The following is a 23,618-nucleotide window of genomic DNA, read 5'->3' as shown; positions in this document are numbered from 1 at the left end:
GCAATGATTAGAGAGAATCATTGGTCAGCTGCCTTCTGCATGCGCCCCCCACACTGAGGATCCAGCCTCAACCCCTCCCGGGAATAGAACCCTGAACTCTTTGTTCGTAGGTGGATGTTCAATCACTGAGCTACACCTGCTGGGCACACTGCCTTTTTTAAACTAGTGGACAGAGAGCTCCCCCATTTTGCTGACTAGGAACTGCTTGTTGACCTGTAGTCCTGTGTTCTCCAACTCAAAGTTCCAATTAAAAGCCCCAAAGAGGCTGGGCCTGCTGAGCTGATCATGACTCCCAAGGACCCTGCTCCTTTAGCTCTTGGCTGCTAAGGTGAAGTCATCAGCGAAAGCAAGACTTTTCTGTTTTGAGTGACTTGCTGACCAGGCGCTTGTCATGGGACCAATGAGAGAATGAATGCATCATTCATCATTCATCATGGTCCATTCCGTGGTGCTTCCTGGCTGCACTTGGAGGGATGGGCAACTGGGCACGAGGTGTTGGATGAAGAAACGGCGGGAAAGTGCTGCATCTGTGGTGACTGGTGTTCTCTGTCCCGGGACAGCGGAGAAGGGGGACCCTGACAGAGGAAAAAGAAGTGGTCTGAGGTGGGAGGAGGGAGAGGTGCCGGGTGTGTGAATCTCAGGACACTTTCACGGGCAGAGCGGAGGCTGTGTCTGTGGACCAGCGGGATCTGGAATCCTGATCTTTCGAGGACACTGTGGCAGCAGCGGCTCTGGGAAGATGGCACGCAGCCCCTCCAAGCCGTGTGCCCGGGATGGCTGTCCTGGGCTGGCAGGGCAGTGCGGGCGGGCGCGCGCGCACACAGGAACACGGCACGTCCTCGGGGCACTGCCCCCTCCAGCGCGCACGCCCGGTCCCAGCCACGCCTCCTGCCTCCGCGCAGGGCTCGGTGGACCCGGCCCCCCGGGCCGCGCACGCCCCCTCTGCGAGCCGGGACCCCGGACCCTTGACGGACGGCGCGCGCCCCGCGCCCCGCGCCCCGTCCCCACCCGCCGGGCGCGCGCAGGCTCCCGCGCCCGCTCAGGCTGGCGGCGGCGGCGGCGGCGGGGATTGTTTTTGTTGTCGCTGAGGCCGGAAGAGCCGCGGGAGCCGGGTCCCTGTCTCCGGGCCGGGCGCCACCGCCGCAGCCCCCCGCCCAGCGCCCGCGTCCCCGCGGCGCCCCTTCTCAGCGCCAAGATTCCGGAGATCAAACGCTCCGAGGCGGCGGCGGGGCCCGGAGCGGGAGGCGCCGGGGACCCGGGCGAGGCGGCCCCCGCCGCCGCCATGGAGGCGCTGGGACCAGGTGAGCGCGCTGGGGCCAGGCCGGCTTAGGGCCCGGGACAGACGAGTGGGCGGGCGGGACCGTCGCTCTCGGTCGCCCCCGTCGGCTCGCTTGCACCCTCCCCGGGTTCGGGTCGTCAGGCCCTGGGGAACGGGACCGGTGCCCCATTGCACAAGGCGGAGGAAGCTGACCCGGGCCTCCGGGGGCGGGACGCGCCCCAGCTGGGAGAGAGGAGCCCGATCTCTGATGTCTGAGGGCGGGAGGCCCAGAAAGGTGACCCGCGCCCCAGGTAGAGGGGAGACCTGACCCAACCTCAGGGAGGTGGTTGAGATGAGGCCAGTTTGGGCCTCCGAAGGGACGATTTGTGCCTGAACTCGGCGAAGACTTGGCCTGGACTGGACCGCGAAGGTTTTTCACCTCCTTCTAGGGGTATTCTTGATTTGGGGCTGCAGTCCTATTTTGTTTTGCACTGGCAGAGGTCCAGATCCTTAGATAAGGAATACCCCATGCCCTGAAGGCCAAGGAGCAAAGTGCTCACCCTTTCTGGAAGTCCCTGAAGTCTCAGGGAATAAGGTCCTATGCCTCTACCTGTCAGCCTGTGTGACAGTCCCAGAGTGACTGACAGGCGAGTTAGCAGCCAGCCGCTCCAGCACAGGCTTTGATGCTGCATTCTCTTCTAACTGGGTTCTGAGTGGTTGCGAGGATCAAATGAAGGAGAAAGTGCTTTGGAAACTCATTTCCTATCACTGTGAATGGCTTCTGGCTTTCTCTCCCACTCTGCCCTATCCTGAGGAAACGTTCCAGGATGTAACAAGTGGCCTACAGACTGCAGCCTGGTGCTCTCACCTCCACCCTCAACAGGTTTCTAATAACTTTGGCTAAGAAGGACAGGGTGTAGGGGCTGTGATAGAATTAACTTTAATATCCAACTTTGTCTACATAGCGGACTTAGTTGTAGAGCTTTTCATTTTTTCTCTGGTGCATAGAAATTCACTTTACCGTTTGAGTTTGGAAACTTTGTAGGCTTTTTTTTTTCCTCCTTAGAACTTGTTCATATCACTGAATGACTTAATTTTACCCTAATTAGCTGCTTAAACTATTTTTTTAAAGCCTTTATAATAAAATTTCACATGCCTTTTAAAAATAAATTGCTTTTGTAACATTAATATTATTTGGTAAACCTCAGAGTGAGTGTTATGCAGGGTTACTTCAGCTATCGCCTCTGGCTAAAGGCATGACCAAGCCTTCGGGAATGCAACAGCAACAGACTTCTGTTCGAATCTAATCTAGTAATTTAATAGTTGTATAACCTTGGGCAAGTTACTTAATTCCTTTGAACTTTCATTTCCTCGTCAATAAAATGAAGTAATAATAATAATGTGCTGCCAGATTGTTGTGAGACTGAAATGAGATAATGTATGTGAGAAGTCTTATTGTAGAAGAGACCAATGCATTTGAGATACTTACAAATGTTCTGCCCTCCCTCCCCTGCTAGTAACTCATAATTGAAGCAACTGTTGCATATATGAGCTGGTATTGAAAGAGACTATGTAATTGTGTGTACAAACTGAATTTCATGGAAAAGATCAACCTGTTGGTGGTAGGAACGTCCCAGGGATTTTTTGTTTGTTTGTTTATTTGTTTGTTTGTTTGATTTTAGCTTTCGAAGCTTTAAGGACCTATCAGTAAGTTCACCCAGGATTATGGAAAATTAATTCTCACTGACCACATTTAGAAGATGCTCAAGAATAAGCCAAAATGTCACATAGATATTTTCTGTTGACTGGAATATTTTCTTGTCGGTCCTCTAGCAAGCTCCTTTTTTGGTGGCACAGTATCTTGGAAACCAAAAAAAATAACAAGAAGCTGCATGCCAAGCATAGAATCAGAGCAAAGGGAGTTGGTAGTCTTGTGGGATATTTCACCCAGGTTGCTTTAGAACCTAGAGAAGCTTTCCTGCTTCTTTGTTAAAGCAAGCCGATCTAGAGCTCCGTGCCCTCCTCACTTCAGTAATCATTGGCGCCTTCTTAGTTTTGCTCTGCTCTGCCCTCACCCCATTTTGGTTTCTGGCAATAATAACTTGGAAATATATTTAATTAGAATACCATTTGTTTTGATTATAGGGGTGATAACTTTTATTTTTACAGTGCTTCACAGTTTGGAAAGTGCTTTCATAGCTATTAGCTCATTTGATCCTCTGTGAGGTGGGCAAGGCAGGCATTATCCCCATTTGACAGATGAGAAAAGAGGTGCAAAGTGGTGAAATGATGATGAGTCTGGGTCATTTAAGGCTAACTTTATTCAATCTATGTTGTTATATTTGTTTCCTTTTTGGAAGGTGTAATTATCAGACTTGTCACCAAATGTTTGGGATGCCCCCAATATAAAGCCCAGGTACCTTTGAGCACTGTAATATTTATGCAGATACAATCTACTAACTAGGTACAATCTACTAACCTACATTTATTGAGTACTTACTATTATTATGAGACACTGTGTTAAGCCTCTGATGTATGTTATCTCACGGGATTCTCACAATAACCTTAAAAGATAGATGCTATAGTTACCACATAGTCCCCATTTTATAGATAAAAAAACTGAGGCACAGAGGCCCAAGGTCATGCAGGTAGGGAGTGATAAACAGAATTGAAACCCAGGCAGTTTAGTGCCAGAGTTATAGCCACTGTTTTTTCTTTATAAGTAGTTTGCTAACCTCAGAGAAACCAGCTTTTGGAGTGGAAAATTTTAGAATATAGTTTTCTAAATAAGTCTTCTAAACTTATTAAAAGAAATGATCAGTCACCTTCTGACTTTTCTTTCTTGCCAAAGAAAAGAAACATGCTATTTGGTTTTCTCCACTTCTTAATCCCTTTTCTTTCATTTCCTCTGCCTCTGTCCCTTTGGCATCAAGTAGTTTAGAGAGGCAAAAATACCATTGGGGAAGAAAAGGCGCTGGACCTGGATTCTACTCACAATTTAAAATCAAAGTCATGCCAAAACCCGTTTTGCTCAGTGGATAGAACATCAGGCTGCGGACTGAAAGGTCCCAGGTTTGATTCTGGTCAAGGGAAAGTACCTTGGTTGTGGGCACATCTCCAGTAGGGGGTGTGCAAGAGGCAGCTGATTGATGATTCTCTCTCATCGTTGTTTATAACTCTCTATACATCTCTCTTCCTCCCTGTAAAAAATCAATAAAATATATTTTAAATAAATAAATAAATAAATAAATAAGTAAATAAATAAATAAAATTGAAGTCATGCCCTGGCCGGTTTGACTCAGTGGATAAAGCGTCGGCCTGCAGACCCAAGAGTCCCAGGTTCCATCCCGGTCAAGGGCATGTACCTTGGTTGCGGGCACATACCCAGTACAGAGTGAGCGGGAGGCAGCTGATCGATGTTTCTCTCTCATCATTGTTTCTGACTCTATCCCTCTCCCTTTATCTCTGTAAAAAAATCTGTAAAATATATTTTAAAATCAAAGTCATATGTCCTTTGACCCAAATTTCTATCATCAAACTGGATTTAATTCTACTTTATGATATAATGATTGCTTAAGTGTATGTTGGGATATGCATGGCTGATTTATTGGTATGATTTGATTCCGGGTGCCTATCACCTCTGATTTTATTTATTCATTATCGCTTACTTTGTTTGTAAATATCTTATCATACCCAGAGTAGATCCCCTTGTACACCAGAGGTGGATCTCTATTCTAAGCAATAATAATATTTTTAGGATAAATTATGTTTTAATGAAAAATAATTGTCAGTTCTTGGGTTTTAGGAATGACTGGGTCTCTCTTTAGTTTCTATTTGGAACTGCTACAAGTGATCAGTTCAACATTTATTGAATTTCTACAATTTTCTGGTCATTGAATTAGATCTTGAGGAGATAACAATGAACTGGAGGTCCATGTCTTCTAAGTTTACAGTCTAGTGGAGGAGACCAAGTCATTTAGCAGGTTATTTTTATGTGCTTGTTCCAAGTGCTCCCTTATACAGAGCATCTTGGGAACAAAGAGGATGCATCCTCCAGCCTGGGAGATTCTGAAGGTTTTCCAAGGAGATTACACCTGGCCTGGGTTTTGAAAGATGAGTAGAATTTAGGGGATGAATGAATAATGAATTTAATATGTGAAAATATTTCAGTACTTGAAGAATTAGTATATGGTGATCTGTCAACACAGAATTCATTAAAGTGTTCCTAAGTGATCTTGGACCACACAGCTTCTTGCATCAATGTTTTCTTTCCTGAGTGAATTGTCTTTGTTCTTGGCGAAATGCCATTGCAATAAAAGAACCTGTTGTAACTTTCCATTGTAATCATAGCTCACTTTACTGAACACCCATAGCAGGAAAGATGTATATTTTGTAGGCCAGTGTCCACTTGACATTATCATAAAAAAGAAATAAGGTTTTTTTCTAGACAAATATTTCCCAGACTGTGTTTCCCCAAACCTACATGTCAGTAGCACTCCCCCCCTCCCCCCAAGGGTGACAATTAAAAATATCTCCAGACATTTGCCACGTTTCCTGTGGGACAAAATCTCCCCTGGGAAGAAAACTGGTTTAGACTGTGAGTTCTTGAAAGCAGAGGCTGTCTTTTTCCTGAGTCCACTGTGCAGATTAGACATGTAATCATGAATCAATGTTTGGTAAATAAATAAATAAACTAAACCTTATGATCAGGAAATATCAGATTGCACAGATTCTAAAACTATCAGGTTATAAACAGGGAGATTTAGCATTATTGGTATTGTTTCACTATCTAAATTAGTAAGTAAATTGATAAATATAGCTGCTGTTTAACCTCCACCTGTCCATACAATTTACCGTAATGTACGCTAATTTGTGGAAGATTAGTGGATCATCTCCAGCCCAAACATGATGATGGTACCCAGAAAAATGCATATAGTCGTGTGAGCCTATTTATATATAGATCTACTAATGTTCATAAAAGGTTTTTCTACGGTGGCTGACATCTGAGAGGAGTTCATCATACTATCTCATGTTGATGTTCCTCATATTCAGAATAATGACAGCATGGTAAAATATTAGAAATCTAGAGAACCTTAGGTCAAAAGACACCCCAAACTCTTTACATCATATTAAGTTTAGTAAATAATATGACCTTGTTCATTGTAGCTATAATCAACATCATCGTCATGAAGGGAATAGTATCCTTCAGGACCAAGTAGCACATTGAATGTCTTTCCATCTCTTCAGGACCTCCAACCAGCCTGTTCCAGCCACCTCGTCGTCCTGGCCTTGGAACTGTTGGAAAACCAATTCGACTGTTAGCCAATCATTTTCAGGTTCAGATTCCTAAAATAGATGTGTATCACTATGATGTGGATATTAAACCAGAAAAACGGCCTCGTAGAGTCAACAGGTAAGGATCAGAAAGACTAGACTTCCATACCAATGCATATAACTTAGTTATTGTGTATCGTACTGTTCTCTAATTCTTTCAGCACGCAGGCTTTGTTTTTCTCTAAGGTAAGTTTCTTTGCTGTCTCATACTTTGTAATCCTCCACAGATTCTAGCATCATTGTTCAGTCAGTAAATACTTATTGAAGGAAGAAGAGAGGTCACTATTTCATTGTCCAAGGGTAGCAGAAATTTATAAAAGTAGGTGAAGACATTAGTGTCGATGGGAAATAGAACTACCTGGAAGTTCAAATTTTATTATTAAGTGTTGGTAATGGACATGATAAAAATTTGTGTAATTATTAAGTGTTGGTAATGGACATGATAAAAATATGGATCATCTTGGAGTATTGAACAAAGTAAGCTGAGAGAGAAGTTCTGTTTAATTCCAGCATTACCCAAGAGGGGTCTGGAAAAGGTGATTTGAGTATTGTGGATTTAAGTATTTACCAAGCATGAAGTCATAGTCCTGTAGTAGATATTCTTACAGGGTGCTGAGAACACCCACTTTCCTTTTCTCTGTTTCCATACTTTGATATTCAAACACTCTTTAATATTAAGATTCTTGCTTTTCTAAGGATGCTCTTGCTATCACTAACATTGGTAACTCGCAGCACCCAACTTTTCATTGATTCTAGCATTCCAAAATCTCACAGACTCCTTCTTAAACTGCATACTGCATTTATTTCAGGACCTGGATTCAGTGTGATCTGGCATATATGCATGAACACTTAAGGAAAGCTATACATGCTTGATTGAGAGAAAGGCTTTCATGCTAAAAGGGAAGAAAATACATTGGTAACCTTTAGGAATGAGGATATTTCACAACATTCCCTTCTCTACACTGATTGAGAGCGCTTTGGAATAAAACAAGACAGTCTGAAGAATTATAAATAGCCAGCATTAGTCAAAGGGGTCAACTTACTCCTTTGAGAATGATGCATCTTAGGTTTATTGATCCTTAGGTTTCTGAATTTCTGCCCAATTTCTTTTCCAAAACTAGTATACTTGAATAAGGACATATATTTGAAACAAACTTATCATCCTATATAATAAAAGGCTAATATGCAAATTGTCCCTTGACTGGGAATTCAACCAAGGAGTGGGGCCAGCCAACTGCCCTAGGCCCACCCAGCCGGCCCCACCCCCAATCCAACCTGATCCAACCACCCACAGCTCCTCCTCCCAGCTAACCTGCCAGTTGGCCCAATTGGGGCGGGCAGGGTAAGGCAGGCCAGCCAGACACCACCTGTGCATGAACTCATGCACTGGGTCTCTAGTTCAATTATGAACTTGCTATGCTTAGATACCTAAGAGAGGTTATTCTTTCTTATAAGGCTATGTTTATCATAGGGGAAGAATTTGGAAAGCAGGAGTGTGAGAGGATGTCATCAGTTTTATCTCTTTCCTTCTATTCCTCCCTTTTGTTATCTTGGAGTTGCTTGTGTTTCCTTGTTGCTGTTAAATATATACATATTATTGATTTCAGAGTGGAAAGAAGAAGGTGAGAGAGATAGAAACATCAATGACGAGAGAGAACCATCAATTGTCTGCCTCCTGCTCACCCCTGGGTATTGAACCTACAACCCAGGCATGTGCCCCAACCTGGAATCTAGCCGTGACTCCTGGTTCTTAGATCAACACTCAACAACTGAGCCACTCAATAGGCTGGGCCTATTAGCAATTTTTTTAATTAGTTGAATCAGTGGTCACTCTAACGCTTATATTTTCTAAGGGCTTTTGAACTGAATTTAGATGAGTAAGGTCTGATGATAGTTTCCTTACCATTCACCATTTTTCAAAGCTAACCTCCACTATCTCCATTACCGTTAAGGGAGGTAGTAGATACAATGGTGCGGCACTTCAAGATGCAGATATTTGGTGATCGGCAGCCTGGCTATGATGGCAAAAGAAACATGTACACAGCACATCCACTGCCAATTGGACGGGATAGGGTAAGTGTTAACAGCAAGAAATGTTTACTAAACTTAACATGTAGTAGTAATTGCATAGGACAAAAATGTTTCCTTTTCTAATAATTCAATTCTTAGTTGTTTCTCATAGTGATGATAGGTCCATATTGTCTTGTCCTTAGCTAATCGATAATTGAATGAGATGAGCATTAGAATTTAAGTTAACTGCACTACCTTTATATGTATTCTAGATTTCTCACATTGTTAAAGTTCTACCTGAATCTGAACAATGGAGTTTTTATAAATTGTAGCATGTTGTATAGCACCCACTTATGAAAGTATTCATAATACCACAGTAACTTTTTATTTATTTATTTATTTTAATAAACCTTTATTGTTCATATTATTACAGAAGTTCCTCATTTTTCCCCCCTCCAGCAGGTTCCTACCTCACCCTTTTCCCTTTCCCAGGCCCCCGTTGTCCTCATCCATAGGTGCACAGTTTATGTTCAGTCTCTTCCCACACCCCCCATTCCTCCTTTCCCTGAGAATCATCAGTCCACTCCCCTTACATACCTCTGATTCTATTATATTCAATAGTTAATATAGTTCATCAGGTTTTTTAATTCCCTTGGTTTTTAGATTCACTTGTTGATAGTTATGTATTTGTTGTTCATAATTTTTATCTTTATTTTCTTTCTCTTCCAAAAGAACCCCCTTCAGCAATTCATATAATTCACAGTAACTTATTAAAATACTTATTTTTAAAATTAGAAAAGCAATATGCAACTGTATACTCATTATAAACTTATTTAGTCAACCTAGAAATGCTGTGGTTTCCTGACTCTCCACCTGTCCTCAATCCCATTTTCCTTTTCAGAAGAAACTAATAGCTTGGTGTGTATCCTTTCAGATGTTTTTATGTGCATTAGCTATTTATGCATTTATTTATGTACATTATTATTTATTTGCATATTGATCTGATATATTTTTCCATTTAATAATAGGCCTAGGAAATCTTTCCATTTCTGTACATTTAAATCTACCTTACTATTTTTTTTATTAAAATTTTTTATTGTGATGAAGTGTATATAATATAAAATTTACTATTTTAACCATTTTTACATGTACAATTCTATGGCATTATTAGTAAGTATATTCACATTTTGTGCAATCATGACCACTATCCATCTCTAAAAATGTTTCATCATCCCAAACTGAAATTCTGTACCCATTAAATAATAACTCCCCATTTCCTCCTCCTCCAGTCTCTGGTAACCACTATTTTACTTCCTGTCTCTATGAATTTGACTATTCTAGGTACATTTCATCTAAGGGGAATCACACAATATTTGTCATTTTGTGTCTGGCTTATTTCATTTAGCATAATGTTTTTTGAGGGTCATACATTTTGTTAGCATCTACCTTATTTTTAAACTATTGTATCATGTTTAGTATTAAAATATTCCCCTGCTGATGGACATGTAGGTTGTTTCCAATGTTTTGCAATTACAGAAGTGTAAAATGTCTTTATGCGTATACTATGTTGAATACTTCTGGGACCTTTCTCTCAGCCTTTGTAAATATGCACGTACCTGTATTTTTCCTTAGGTTGATATGGAAGTGACCCTTCCGGGTGAGGGTAAAGACCAAACCTTTAAAGTGTCTGTTCAGTGGGTGTCCGTTGTGAGCCTTCAGATGCTTTTAGAAGCTTTAGCTGGGCATTTGAATGAAGTCCCAGATGACTCAGTACAAGCACTTGATGTTATTACAAGACATCTTCCCTCCATGAGGTTAGTACCTTAGTTTGAATTCTTTGCCACAGATATCAGACCTTTTTCTGATGGTTTGCATTAGAGCTATTGAACGTTTTCTTTTTTTTTTCTTTTTTTAAAATATATTTTATTGATTTTATACAGAAAGGAAGGGAGAGAGATAGTTAGAAACATCAATGAGAGAGAGTCATCGATCAGCTGCCTCTTGCACACCCCCCACCGGGGATATGCCCACAACCAAGGTACATGCCCTTGACCAGAATCGAACCCGGGACCCCTCAGTCCCCAAGCCGACGCTCTATCCATTGAGCCAAACTGGTCCCGGCTTGAACGTTTTCTGTATAAGCCAAAGTTTAAACTTGGTTTCAATGTACAAAGATAAGTTCTTATTGTGAAACATGCAAATTCTTATTCCTTCAGGTACACTCCAGTGGGCCGTTCCTTTTTCTCACCTCCGGAAGGTTACTACCATCCCCTGGGAGGGGGCAGGGAAGTTTGGTTTGGCTTTCATCAGTCTGTGAGACCTGCCATGTGGAATATGATGCTCAATATTGATGGTAGGTTGGAACTGTCTTTACCATTTAGTCTTTTGATTGGTTTTCTTAATCCTGTCCCTTTCCCTGAAGCTAAGTATCCTCCCTCTCTGTTTGTTAGTATCTGCAACTGCTTTCTACCGGGCTCAGCCTATCATTGAGTTCATGTGTGAAGTTTTAGACATTCAGAATATCAACGAACAGACCAAACCTCTAACAGACTCCCAGCGTGTCAAGTTTACCAAAGAAATCAGAGGTAGGTATTTGCATTAGAATAGTCTTGGAAAGGCCGTTCAGCCTGGTGCAAGGAGCATGGTCTTGGAATCAGATTCACCTGGGCTTCCATCCCATCCCAGAAAGTTCTATCACTGGGACTTTGGGCAAGTTAACCACTGTGAGCCTTAGATTAATCATCTCTAAGGTAATATAACTTGTAAGATCATTGTGAGTATTAAATGCAAATAGATGTATAAGCTTCTGTCACAATACCTGGCACCTATCAGACATTTACTAACTGTTATCCTTACTCATTTAAAAACCTCCACTTTAATAAACTAACACAAGTTTATTTATTTTCCTTTTGGAATTTATTTTCTTGTTTGTTATTAGCTATCTTCTCTCACTAGAATTTAAGCTTCATTAACACCAGAACATAATTGATGCTTAGTAATTATGTATTGAAGTAATAAATTACAATGGTTATAAAACTTAAGTCATCTGGATTCTAATATTTTCTGCTTAGCTGAGACTTTTTGCCTATACTTGATGAAAGTGTTCTTGCAACCTTGCAATGTATGTCCTGTACAATGGCATGCCTTTCTGAAGACATTTGAATCTGTTTTTATCACTGTGATTTTATTAATACTGATGTTTTAACTTTTTTTTTCAACTTCAGGTCTTAAAGTTGAGGTGACTCACTGTGGACAGATGAAGCGAAAATACCGAGTTTGTAATGTGACTAGACGGCCAGCCAGTCATCAAACGTATGTTAATATATACAACTAGAGGCCTGGTGCACGAAATTTGGGGGGGGGGTGTCCCTCAGCCTAGCCTGCACTCTCTCCAATCAGGGATCCCTCTTGCAACCTGGGGCTCCTAACTACTTGCCTGCCTGCCTGCTGACCTCATCACCCCCTAACTGTCCAAAAGGAAGTTGGAAGTCCAGAAGATGTCTGGTCACCCAGCCTAATTAGCATATTACCCTTTTATTAGTATGATAACATTACATTTTTGGTAACAGCGGAAGCTACTATCATCATTTGAGGAATTGGTATCTCATATTGTGATTTTTTCAAAATCGCCAAGATTTTCATGTTTAAACACCAAAGGTTTAAAAAATATTTTAAAAAATTTTTTATATATATTTCTTGCCTTTAATTCATTTCACCAGATTATGCTAAGCATAAATCAACTTTTACATAATGATGCAGAATATTATCGTTATAAACATCATTTATTATACTGTTATAATTCTCAATGGATGGCCCAAAGGTTCTATTAAGGCCGTAAGTCATAGTTGAAACTTCTTTCCAGTTTACAAAGTTGTGTGGGTTTTTCTCCCTCCTTTTGTACCTAGCTGTCACTTCCTCCAGCTGTCAGTGTATGTGGCCTGCCTGCAGCAGCACACTCATTTTCACTTTCCTAATCTTATTTTTCTAATCATTCAATTTCTAACTCATTGCAAACTATGCCTTATGAGAAAACATATATCAAAGTGTTTTTTATATCACCATATATGCAAGTTTTATTCTTATAATCTATATCACTACACTCATATCTGACATAAACATAAATGTTGTCTCTTTTAAGTAAACAACATGAACCTAAATGTATAAACTTAAAAATAAATAGATAAACTTTACATTATTTTGATTACTCAGAAGCCTTTTGAAATTTTTAAATGTTTTTGCTTATATTCTACTCTGACTTTGTTTTAGATCCATGGTTCTCGATTTGTAAACTTTAGTGCACATCAAAACTACCTGGAGGCCTTTGGTCTAGATAAAGTTTTTGGGTGACCTCTGATAAAGGGGGTATGTTAATTCAGTCTGATTTGAATAACTTCTTCAGTATGAACTAATGTACATGTGACATGTATTTCTTAAGAGTTGTAAAATGATATTTACTGTATTCTTAATAGTATATCATTGACCTCATTCTCAAAAAAGTTATCAAAATCTTATGAAATTACTATTGAGAATTTTAGCATGTGTTTCAAGAGGAACTGTGTCTTTTTCATTGTTTGATTATTTTACATAACCCTGTAAGAATAATTATACTTACAGACCTATATAATTTTTGCACTAAAATTAAAAGCATGTAGATTTATTTTTAAAACTTTTTTCAAGGGAATTAACTTTTAATTTTGTTTATATTATTACTTAGACTTTAGAATCTGCAAAAGGCTACCAGTTTTTAGTACAACATATTCTTACAAAATAGACTGTGAACCTTTAACAATAATTAAAATGTCATTGTTGCAAGAAATGTTTTCCTTCTCCATTTTGCAATATCAAATAAGATTTACCTCTAAACTGTTTCAAACATGGATTTATTTTCCATTAGTGCACTGATTTTAATCTAGAAATATAAACATCCTTGGATCTACCTGGGGCTTAACAAGTAATGTCCTCCTTTGACATAGATGCCTAATTGCCTTGAAGTGATCGGTGAGATAATATAAACTGAAATTCTGAATTTGGACCAGGAGAGTTATATGAGTTTTACATAGATCAGGGGTGGGGAACATCCAGCCTGCGAGCCATAAAAGGCCTGAGAAATAATTTGGTCTGACCCTGCCAAGGCATTAAGGGTGAATTAAATGTTTGACCAAGTATAGCAGCTAATTTTTGTTGATAATTTTGTATGGCCTGTGAAAGATGTTATAAATATCCAAATGGCCCTTGGCTAAAAAAGGTTCCCCACCCCTGATATATGATTCTTACTGCATTGTTATTTTGTGAGGCTGTAACAATTAAGAAAGCAAGATTAAAGTTATTGTGCCAAGTGCCCTTGCCAATGTGACTCTGTTGTTGAGTGTCATTTGTGCACCAAAAGATCACTTGTTCAATTCCCAATCAGGGCACATACACAGGTTGGGAGTTCAATGTTTCTTTCTCTCTCATGCTCTCCCTTTGCCTTTCTCTCTAAATCAATAAAATATATTTTTTTAAAATATTGTGCCAAGTATTTGAGATAATTTTCTCACTAGAAGAGCCAAATTCAGAGCCTTTTAAACCATGCTCCCCAGTTTGTTTGTCTTTTTATTTACTAGAGGCTTGGTGCATGAAATTCATGCACTCAGGGGAGGAGAGGTCTCTCAGCCTGGCCTGCGCCCTGTTGCAATCTGGGAATGCTTGGGGGATGTCATGTGGAGCAGGCCTAAGCCGGCAGTCAGACATCATTAGCACTGCTTGCTGAGGTGGGAGAGGCTCCCACCACTGCTGCTGCACTTGCCAGCCTGAGCCCAGTTTCTGGCTGAGTGGTGCTCCCCTATGGGAGTGCACTGACCACCAGGGGGCAGCTCCTGCATTGAGCATCTGCCCCCTGGTGGTCAGTGTGCATCATAATGACCAGTCGTTCTTCCATTTGGTTGATTTGCATATTAGCCTTTTATTATATAGGAGGATTTTATTGATTTCAGAGAGGAAGGGAGAATGATAGAAACATAAATGATGAGAGAGAACCATTGATCAGCTGCCTCCTGCACATCCCCCACTGGGGAAAGAGCCTGCAACTTGGCATGTGCCCTGACTGTGAATGGAACCATGACCTCCTGGTTCATAGGTTGATGCTCAACCACTGAGCCACATTGGCTGGGCCATTCTCCCTAGTTTATACCAAATATCCTAGTTTAGTTTCAATTTCATGTATTGGTTCTTTTTGCCTCCAAATCTACATACATTTGTCCTGGTTTGGGGATCTGAAAATGTGGGCCCAATAACTATGCTACACTCCTTTTATAAAAACATTCTCCTAAGCAAATAAAATTCCTATCTACGAGAATCCACCACCAGATTGTGTCTGTAGGTGTTATCTGACCTCTGAGAAGTCTATGTAATTTCTGATTCTGCAGCTTCTTCTTGTTTTAAGTTCTTTTAAAACTTCAATTAAATTATTTTCTCATTTTAGCTTTAAGAAAACATGGAAAATTCCAGCATAATCACAGATGTGTTTAATACTAAAATGACTTTGGTAAAAATATTCAAATAAAGATTGACCTTTGTTTTTAAGTGACTGATCATCGTAGAAAATGTTAGTAGATTTTTGTTTGTTTGCTTGTTTCAGAAAAAAGAACTTGAAATTTCTAAAAAGACGTTGTCTCTTGTAGTTTTCCTTTACAGCTAGAAAATGGTCAAGCCATGGAATGTACTGTAGCTCAATATTTTAAGCAAAAGTATAGCCTGCAGCTGAAATATCCTCATCTTCCCTGTCTCCAAGTGGGACAAGAACAAAAGCATACATACTTGCCACTTGAGGTAAATTTTCTTTTGCCAACCTGCCAATTTCTTGAATGAATTAAAAAAAATAAATAAATAAAAGTCATGTCTAAACGAGCAGTAGAATTTAGAATTAATTTCTGAGATATTGGGGCTGACTAACAGAATTTTCATCTTGGGGGAAAACGGAAGATGTAACATAGAGTTTGGCAAAGGCTTAAGATATAGAAGCCCATTACACAAACGAAATTTCTCTTTGCCTCTTGGCAGGTCTGTAATATAGTGGCTGGACAGCGATGTATAAAGAAACTTACAGACAATCAGACTTCCACGATGATCAAAGCCACAGCAAGATCTGCTCCTGACCGACAGGAAGAAATCAGTAGACTGGTCAGTAAGGCATGGCCTTTAAGATAAGCTAGCTTTAACATGGAAAAGTAGAAAAACTCCTGATGGGACACAGTTACTCTTTGGTTTTTATATATGCAGGCTTTCCTGTCCTTTAGGTGAAGAGTAACAGCATGGTGGGTGGACCTGATCCATACCTTAAAGAATTTGGTATTGTTGTCCACAATGAAATGACAGAGCTCACAGGCAGGGTACTTCCAGCACCAATGCTACAGTATGGAGGCCGGGTAAGCTTTTTATTTTATTCAGCAAGCTTCTTCCAATAACCAGTCAAAAAGAGAATAATTGAGGACTTTTTCTACAAGCCACAGTGAATTTACCCATAGTTTTGCTTATGATTGCTCTTTGTCTTTTGGCTAATACCAAATAGAGTTCTGTTTGTCCCCTCATCAATATTCAAATGGCCTTAGATTGTAATGTCTTTTCTCTTTTCTTTTGTTTCTTTTTTTGTTTTGTTTTGTTTTTAAAGAATAAAACAGTAGCCACACCCAACCAGGGTGTCTGGGACATGCGAGGAAAGCAGTTTTATGCTGGCATTGAAATTAAAGTTTGGGCAGTTGCTTGTTTTGCGCCTCAGAAACAATGTAGGGAAGATTTACTAAAGTGAGTATCTTCATATTTTCAGCTTAGTAATATCCCTTCCAGATAATGAAAACACCATCTTTCTGTGAATGTGCTGTGTGCACTGGCACTAAATCCCTGCCTCCTATAGTGGCACCATCTGGCTATAGGAAAAACACCTTATATTATAGTAAATGGCCAATTTGGGAATTGCATTAAGAATCTGACTCAGCTTCCTTACATTTAGAGCAGAAATTTGTGACTAACAAGGTTGAAGTAGTGCCGGTTGGCAAATTCTTGGGTTCTTAGTGAAGCTTCCTTTGGTATTAATTGTATCTTTTCAGCTAAGATAAAAATGAGTTCATTTTGAATCATTCTGATTTACTAGCAAGCATGTTTTACTGAAGGGTCACTGACTCAGATCTCTGGTTCATGTCATACACATTCAGGTATTGATATAAAGGAAGTTAGAAGGGTGGAAAAATCAAGGCAGGAAAAGGGAACTGGGATGAAAGAAAGGAATCCTACAGAATATTGGCAAATATTGCACAAAAGAAATTATTCTGAAAACTTTATACATAGATTGAAGTAATTTCTTAAATCTAAAGTTTAAAATTTCATGAGTTTTTCTTTTCTGAAGTGATGATTTCTTTTGATATTGTCTTGATTCAGTCTGTTACTAGTTTGAATGTAGTCCTAAATGCACTGATTGTGTAATAGCGTGTATCTGTGATCTGAATGGAATACAAGCTTACAAAAGCTTACTCAACTATTCTCTTAGCAGGCTTACCAAAATACACATTACCTGAAATTTTGGCTTTGCTTTTCTTCAGTCCAAAATTACTGACTGGAATGTTTAAAAAATTAAAAAAATCTTTGGGCAGGAATGTTATTCTAGACCCTGAAGCCTAACAGAGGCATAATTATTTACAAATTCAAAATGATAATCTGATAGTTTAATAATACAGATTCTTCTGCATTACAAAATGATAATCTGATAGCTTAACAATACAACTGCCAGTCTATTTTTTTGCAACAAGCTAAAGATTTTTGTTGTTGTTTATTTGTTTATATCTCATTTTGGCTAAGAATTTGCAGAACTGAAAGAAGTATCATAGAGGGAAATAGATGTTAAAAATGTACTCTGAAATGAAAGCGCTGTGCCACTGGTTCTGTTTTAACAGGAGTTTCACTGACCAGCTCCGTAAAATCTCTAAGGATGCAGGAATGCCCATCCAGGGTCAGCCATGTTTCTGCAAGTATGCACAAGGTGCAGACAGCGTGGAGCCCATGTTTAAACATCTAAAAATGACATATGTGGGCCTACAGCTAATAGTGGTGATCTTGCCTGGGAAGACGCCAGTATATGGTATGGATTCCTTTAATGCTGAATGAAGGATGATTTCAATAGTAGATGTAACACTCAGGATAAACTAGGTTATGCTTCAGGCACAAACAACCCTGGACTCGCAGGGTCTCCAAGCAGCAAAGGTTTGCTTTCTGCTGCTGCTGTGTGATCACTGAGGGTAGACTGCAGCTGTGGCTCCATACTAACATATCATTTTCACTCTGGAACCCAGGTTGGCAGAGCAGTCACCATGTGTAATGTTGCTGGCTCCATGGCAGAGAGAAAAGAGAGCTCTAGAGGGTTCTTAACATCTGCAACTTCTTGGCCACAACCAGCTGTGTTTGGCCCACCCAACCTGTGTGAGGCAAATGGGAATGGGGCCAGGAAATACAGTGGGCTGCAGTGAAATTCTATCCTAGCCCCAAAGCAGGAAGAACTGGAATGTTGGCTAAAAACAGGAATATCAGAGTGGGAAAGAGGAGGCATTTAGTTTGTATTTGTTATAAGAAGAATGATATAGCCGAAACCGGTTTGGCTCGGTGGTTAGAGTGTCAGCCCGCGGACTGGTAGGTCCCGGGTTTGATTCCGGTCAAGGGCATGTACCTGGGTTGCAGGCACATCCCCAGTGGGAGGTGTGCAAGAGGCAGCTGATCGATGATTCTCTCTCATCAGTGTTTCTGACTTTCTATCCCTCTCCTTTCCTCTCTGTAAAAATAAATAAAAATATATTTTAAAAAAGAAAAGAAAAGAAGAATGATATAAAGTCTTTTTGGCTATTATCTAAGTAAAGGATTTGGGAACTATAAAACCAGCTATTTGAACTTTATAAAATGTCTTCAAATTAGTTTCTTTTGTTACCTTCAGTTTTTTTCTTTTTTCTTTTTTTCTTTTTTTTTGCCGGGGGGGAATAGGGGAGATATTGGAATAGAGGAGAAAAAAATTCAAAGGGCTGATATATGTATAGTGAGAGGGAGGAGCTAGGGAGATTGATTCCTTTGTCAGGTTAGTCCTGTGGGAAAAGGAACCTCACAGGACTGAGTGAGTGGTGGCAGGCAGCATCATAGAATAAAGAAAGTAGGCTAGTTTAAAAGCCTTTGGGAGTGAAGAAAAGGGGTGGGGAATGGCCTACACAAACTGAAAAGAAATATTGCCCTGGGGGGTTAGCAAATGAAAACACCACACAAGAAAAGTATCTAGCACAATGTACAGTATGTAGCAGGCACCCTCTAAAAGTCAGGGTGTGGATTTCCCCCCTTTACTCTTAGTAATTGACAGAATACTTAAACATTTTTAAAAAATCAATTAACTTATTTTTGTAGCGGAGGTGAAACGTGTTGGAGATACCCTCCTGGGTATGGCCACACAGTGTGTCCAGGTAAAGAATGTAGTGAAGACCTCACCCCAAACCCTTTCCAACCTTTGCCTGAAGATAAATGCAAAGCTGGGAGGAATTAACAACGTTCTTGTACCTCATCAAAGGTAAGATTCTGAACCCTACTTTTTCCCACTTTTTAAAATTAAGATCTAGCATTTAGTTTACAGCAAAGCATACAAATCTCAAATATGCATCTCGATTGCTTTTTCTTTTTATAATTATTTTTTAAACTTATTTATGTAAGTATGTATGTATTTATTTTAGAGAGAGAAGAAGGGGGAAAAGAGAAAGAGGAGACATTGATTTGTTGCTCTACTTGTTTATGCACCCATTTGGTTAATTCTTTTCTTTCTTTTTTTTTTTTGTTAATCCTCACCTGAGAATATTTTTCCCATTGATTACTAAAGAGAAGGGGAAAGTGTGAGGGAGGGGAAGAGAGGAGAGAAAGAGAAGCATCGATGTGAGAAAGACACATTGATTGGTTGCCTTCTGCAGGGATTGAACCTGCAACCCAGGTATGTGCCTTTGCTGGAGAATACAACCTGTGAGCCTTCCATCCTCAGGCCAACACTCTACCACTGAGCCACATCAGCCAGGGCATGGGTCCTCTTTTAATTCTTTTTTTCCTACTGTGACAGAAGAACCATGTTGATTTCTGCAGTCAATTCAGATTCACTGTACTGGGTGGTACTGGTACTCAGTGGGCCTTAGAGTTCTCTTCCAATGGGCATAAGTCTTTATTCTCTCTTATTAGAATTCTAGAGGCCCAGTGCACAAAATTTGTGCACTCAGGGGACAGGTGTCCTGGCCTGCACCCTCTTGGGGAGCGGGCCTAAGCCATCAGTCAGACATCCTTAGTGCTGCATTGGAAGCAGGAGATGCTCCCTCCGCCACCACTGCACTCACCAGTTGTGAGCCCAGCTCAGTGCTTCTGGTTAAGTGCCCCTTGGTGATCATTTTCACTGATTGGTGATTCATTTAAGTGCCCCTTGGTGATCATTTTCACTGATTGGTGATTCATTTTCCTGCATTGAGCATCTGTCCCCTGGAGGTCAGTGCGTATCATAGTGACCTGTGGTTCCACTGTTTGGTCAATTTGCATATTATCCTTTATTATATAGGATATTTGTGATTATATTGGTGAGCTTGCTAAACCCAAACATTTTCACCTGTATATCTGAGTGGCAATGTGTCTTTAAATCTGAGCAGGCCATCGGTATTCCAGCAGCCTGTCATCTTCCTGGGAGCAGATGTCACCCACCCCCCTGCAGGGGATGGGAAGAAGCCTTCCATCGCTGCTGTCGTTGGCAGTATGGATGGCCACCCCAGCCGGTACTGTGCCACTGTTCGGGTGCAGACCTCCCGCCAAGAGGTCTCCCAGGAGCTCCTCTATAGTCAGGAGGTGATCCAGGACCTCACTACCATGGTTCGAGAGCTGCTGATCCAGTTCTACAAGTCCACACGCTTCAAACCTACACGGATCATCTACTACCGTGGAGGGGTATCCGAGGGACAAATGAAGCAGGTACTCTCATCCCATACCTGCCTTTGGGGCTTGTAGGTGTAGGACCGGGCCCCCTTTCATCTGCCACTCTGAGTAAATCAGACCTGAGAGATACGAGGTGAGTTCTCAATTCAGTGTCATTCCGTTTGTAACTCCCAGGTAGCTTGGCCAGAACTAATAGCAATTCGAAAGGCATGTATTAGCTTGGAAGAAGATTACCGGCCAGGAATAACTTACATTGTGGTACAGAAAAGACATCACACACGACTCTTCTGTGCGGAGAAAGCAGAAAGGGTAAGAAAACATAGGATAAACTTTACTATCTGATACAAGTAAATGTGTTTTTTGAGTGGATATCCAGACCATTTTTTTTCTAAAAGGAGAAGTGCCTCATAATAACTTAATAAATGTACTAATTATAGCTCATCTTAGATGACCAATTCTGAATGTTACAGGTTGCAAGACTGAATATATTTCTTGTTTGTAGAGTTTTTAGAAGGGAGGTCAGAAACATGCTGGGTCCATTAGGGTGATAAAGGCAAACCTTCAAAGGACAGGTTGATCCATCTGGACTTGATTTCCATTTGCTACCTATTGCTGCCAGTGCCTGAGGCATGGTTCCAGGGTACAAAGAAGAATTTCTCTTCTAAATGACTTTATATCATTGTAGGGGATTCTTAGGGTACAAACTTTGAATATTTATGATGTCACACTTACTAACAATGGGCAGGTTACTTAACTTCTCTAAGCCATAATGTTCTCAACTGTAAAATTTATTAAGAACAATGCCTGGCCCAGCCGACATAGCTCAGTGGTTGACCATGGACCTATGAACCTGGAGGTCACGGTTCGATTCCTGGTCAGGGCATATGCCTGGATTATGAGTTTGATCCCCAGTGTGGGACATTCAGAAGGCAGCCGATCAATAATTAATGTTTCTATCTCTCTCTCTCCCTCTCCCTCTCTCTTCCTCTCTAAAATCAATAAAAATGTATTTAAGGAGAAGAACAATATCTATATCACAGGATTGTTGTAATGATTAAATTAATAAATGATGTTGATTTGTGGTATAGTTCCCAACACTTGACTAAAGGCATTTTGTGTAATGTATCTATTTATGATCTTATCTTTATGTGTAAGCCAGGTAAGCACATGATTTTGGAGACTTTGCTTCTGCAATATTTTTATGACACTACTTCATCTTTTCCAGGTCCTCCCTGATCCAACCCCAGGGAGACCAGTTCTCTCTGCTGCCTAATTATGTAATCTTGAGGGTACTCACACTATTTTCTAGTATGGCCTTAGTTTTTGCCTTTATTTTTTTAAAATATATTTTATTGATTTTTTATAGAGAGGAAGGGAGAGAGTTAGAGAGTTAGAAACATCGATGAGAGAGTCATCGATCAACTGCCTCTTGCATGCCCCCTACTGGGGATGTGCCTGCAACCAAAGTATAATACATGCCATGACCGGAATTGAACCTGGGACCCTTGAGTCCACAGGCCAACACGCTATCCACTGAGCCAAATCAGTTTCGGCAGTTTTTTCCTTTAATCCAAGGCTGTTTGTGCTTTCTAAATCATTAGAGAACTAAGGTTTTCTCCTTGGGGCTCTATTGCCCAAACCCTCACTCGGTAGTACTTCTTCGATTCTGCTAATACAGATTCCCTGAACGATTGCCCAAGTTCTGAGCACATCCTGCCAACTCCTTCTTAACTGAATTATCACCCTTTCACCCTCTGTCAACTTGCTATCCATGTAGCTTTTGGACTTGGATTATCTTTCTGAAACCCCAAGCGATGTGACAGGTTTGCTCTTTACTATCCAGTGTCACTCAAGATTGACAATTCCAGTCCTAGGTCTACTTGGCATCCCTCACCTTATCAACATCTTCACTCCTCTGAACATGCCTCTCGCTAATCTCCGGCTCTGAACCATTCCACTTGCCCATTTTCCTTGCTTCTACTCTTAGGCTGATGGAGATTGCCGAAGAAAAGAGTCAATTGTTTAATAATGATGTGTATTATGCAAATTCATAGTAGCACATCTCAGCCAGGCCTTTGAGGTTGCAATTTTTTCAATTATTTTATTCCCCATTGTATCTGTTCCAAAACTTTTGGGCTCTTCTCAGCTCTCCTACCCTTTATTGCCAACAATTTATATTGCCCATGATAGAACAATCTCGTATTTCCCTCAGAAAATAAAAATCTAGAAGGCATTTTCTTGGCATTCCTTCCTCTACTTTCAAATTTAATTAAATTTTCTATTATGGATTATAATCCTTCCTCACATCTTACCTCCTTCCTCACATTTAAGAGGTAATCTCTCCACCTAAGTTTTTTTTATTCTGCTTATGCTTTTGTTCCTAATCCTCTGCTCTCTCCAGCCTCACTTTATTAATCACCCTTTATTTTTCAAAAGTTTAATCTTTCCCATTAGTTTACTTCCTTCTCCTCACCCTCTAAACTTTCTCAACTTTTCCTTAGTCACCCAAAGAAACTTCTCTCTGCTTCTCCCTCAGTCTACCTGCCACCTTATCTTTCCTTCATTTCATGACCAACTTTTCCGACAAAAAGATTTGCCTTTCTATCTGTACCTCCTCAAGTCATACTTCAGTTCCCTGTAGCTTGGCTTCGACTTCAGTGACTCCACTGAGGTTGCTCTCTTCATGACTTGCTCATTTTAAATGCAGTGATATCCTGTCAGGTTCCCACACTGACCTCTTTGCAGCATTGACAGTTATTGCCTTCTTTGGCCAGGTTCACTACCCATCTCTCAGTAGGCTTTCTTTGACTCTTCTACCTCCTCCGTCCATCAAATGCTGTTTCCTGGCATTTCACACTTCTCCTTCTCAATTTCAACTCTCTTTATAGTCTCACTCACTTCTCTGGGTTCACTCATTTGCTTATCATTTCCTGAAGCTGTGTTTCCAGCCCCAAACTTTTCTATGGAGCTTCCAACTGACACTTCCAGTTATCTATCAGATAGATTTACTTAGATGCCCTATAGGCATAGTGTCAGTCAAGATAAGCTAGGCCATGCAAAAAACTCC

The 23,618-nt window shown here is 40.6% G+C and overlaps 2 protein-coding genes across 7 annotated transcripts in view; one reads left to right on the top strand and one right to left on the bottom strand.

Moving 5' to 3' along the window:
- Nucleotides 1-648: 648 nt before the first annotated feature.
- On the bottom strand, nt 649-1,284 carry LOC123652627 (bcl-2-binding component 3, isoforms 3/4-like). Its single transcript, XM_045583835.1, has one exon. The coding sequence runs from the start codon at nt 1,282-1,284 to the stop codon at nt 649-651; it is 636 nt and encodes a 211-aa protein (XP_045439791.1).
- AGO4 (argonaute RISC component 4) overlaps nt 947-23,618 on the top strand; it is a 31,991-nt gene continuing 9,319 nt past the window's right edge. The window contains exons 1-15 of one of the 6 annotated variants that reach the window (XM_045584855.1): nt 947-1,301; nt 6,506-6,671; nt 8,545-8,665; nt 10,235-10,416; nt 10,819-10,955; nt 11,053-11,187; nt 11,827-11,914; nt 15,262-15,409; nt 15,641-15,760; nt 15,877-16,005; nt 16,248-16,381; nt 17,524-17,708; nt 19,007-19,166; nt 20,272-20,587; nt 20,726-20,860. In XM_045584855.1, the coding sequence (XP_045440811.1) occupies nt 1,283-1,301; nt 6,506-6,671; nt 8,545-8,665; nt 10,235-10,416; nt 10,819-10,955; nt 11,053-11,187; nt 11,827-11,914; nt 15,262-15,409; nt 15,641-15,760; nt 15,877-16,005; nt 16,248-16,381; nt 17,524-17,708; nt 19,007-19,166; nt 20,272-20,587; nt 20,726-20,860 (2,175 nt within the window). In that variant the 5' untranslated portion in view covers nt 947-1,282. The remainder of the gene's footprint in view (nt 1,302-6,505; nt 6,672-8,544; nt 8,666-10,234; nt 10,417-10,818; nt 10,956-11,052; nt 11,188-11,826; nt 11,915-15,261; nt 15,410-15,640; nt 15,761-15,876; nt 16,006-16,247; nt 16,382-17,523; nt 17,709-19,006; nt 19,167-20,271; nt 20,588-20,725; nt 20,861-23,618) is intronic. The other 5 variants (XR_006742220.1, XM_036444854.2, XM_036444858.2 and 2 more) reach the window with 5 other exon arrangements.

The sequence above is a fragment of the Pipistrellus kuhlii genome, unplaced genomic scaffold, assembly GCF_014108245.1.
Source record: "Pipistrellus kuhlii isolate mPipKuh1 unplaced genomic scaffold, mPipKuh1.p scaffold_m20_p_2, whole genome shotgun sequence".
In the NCBI taxonomy this organism is placed as follows: domain Eukaryota; kingdom Metazoa; phylum Chordata; class Mammalia; order Chiroptera; family Vespertilionidae; genus Pipistrellus; species Pipistrellus kuhlii.
Note: the sequence above shows the minus strand (reverse complement) of the source record. Positions and strands in the feature narration are given on the sequence as shown.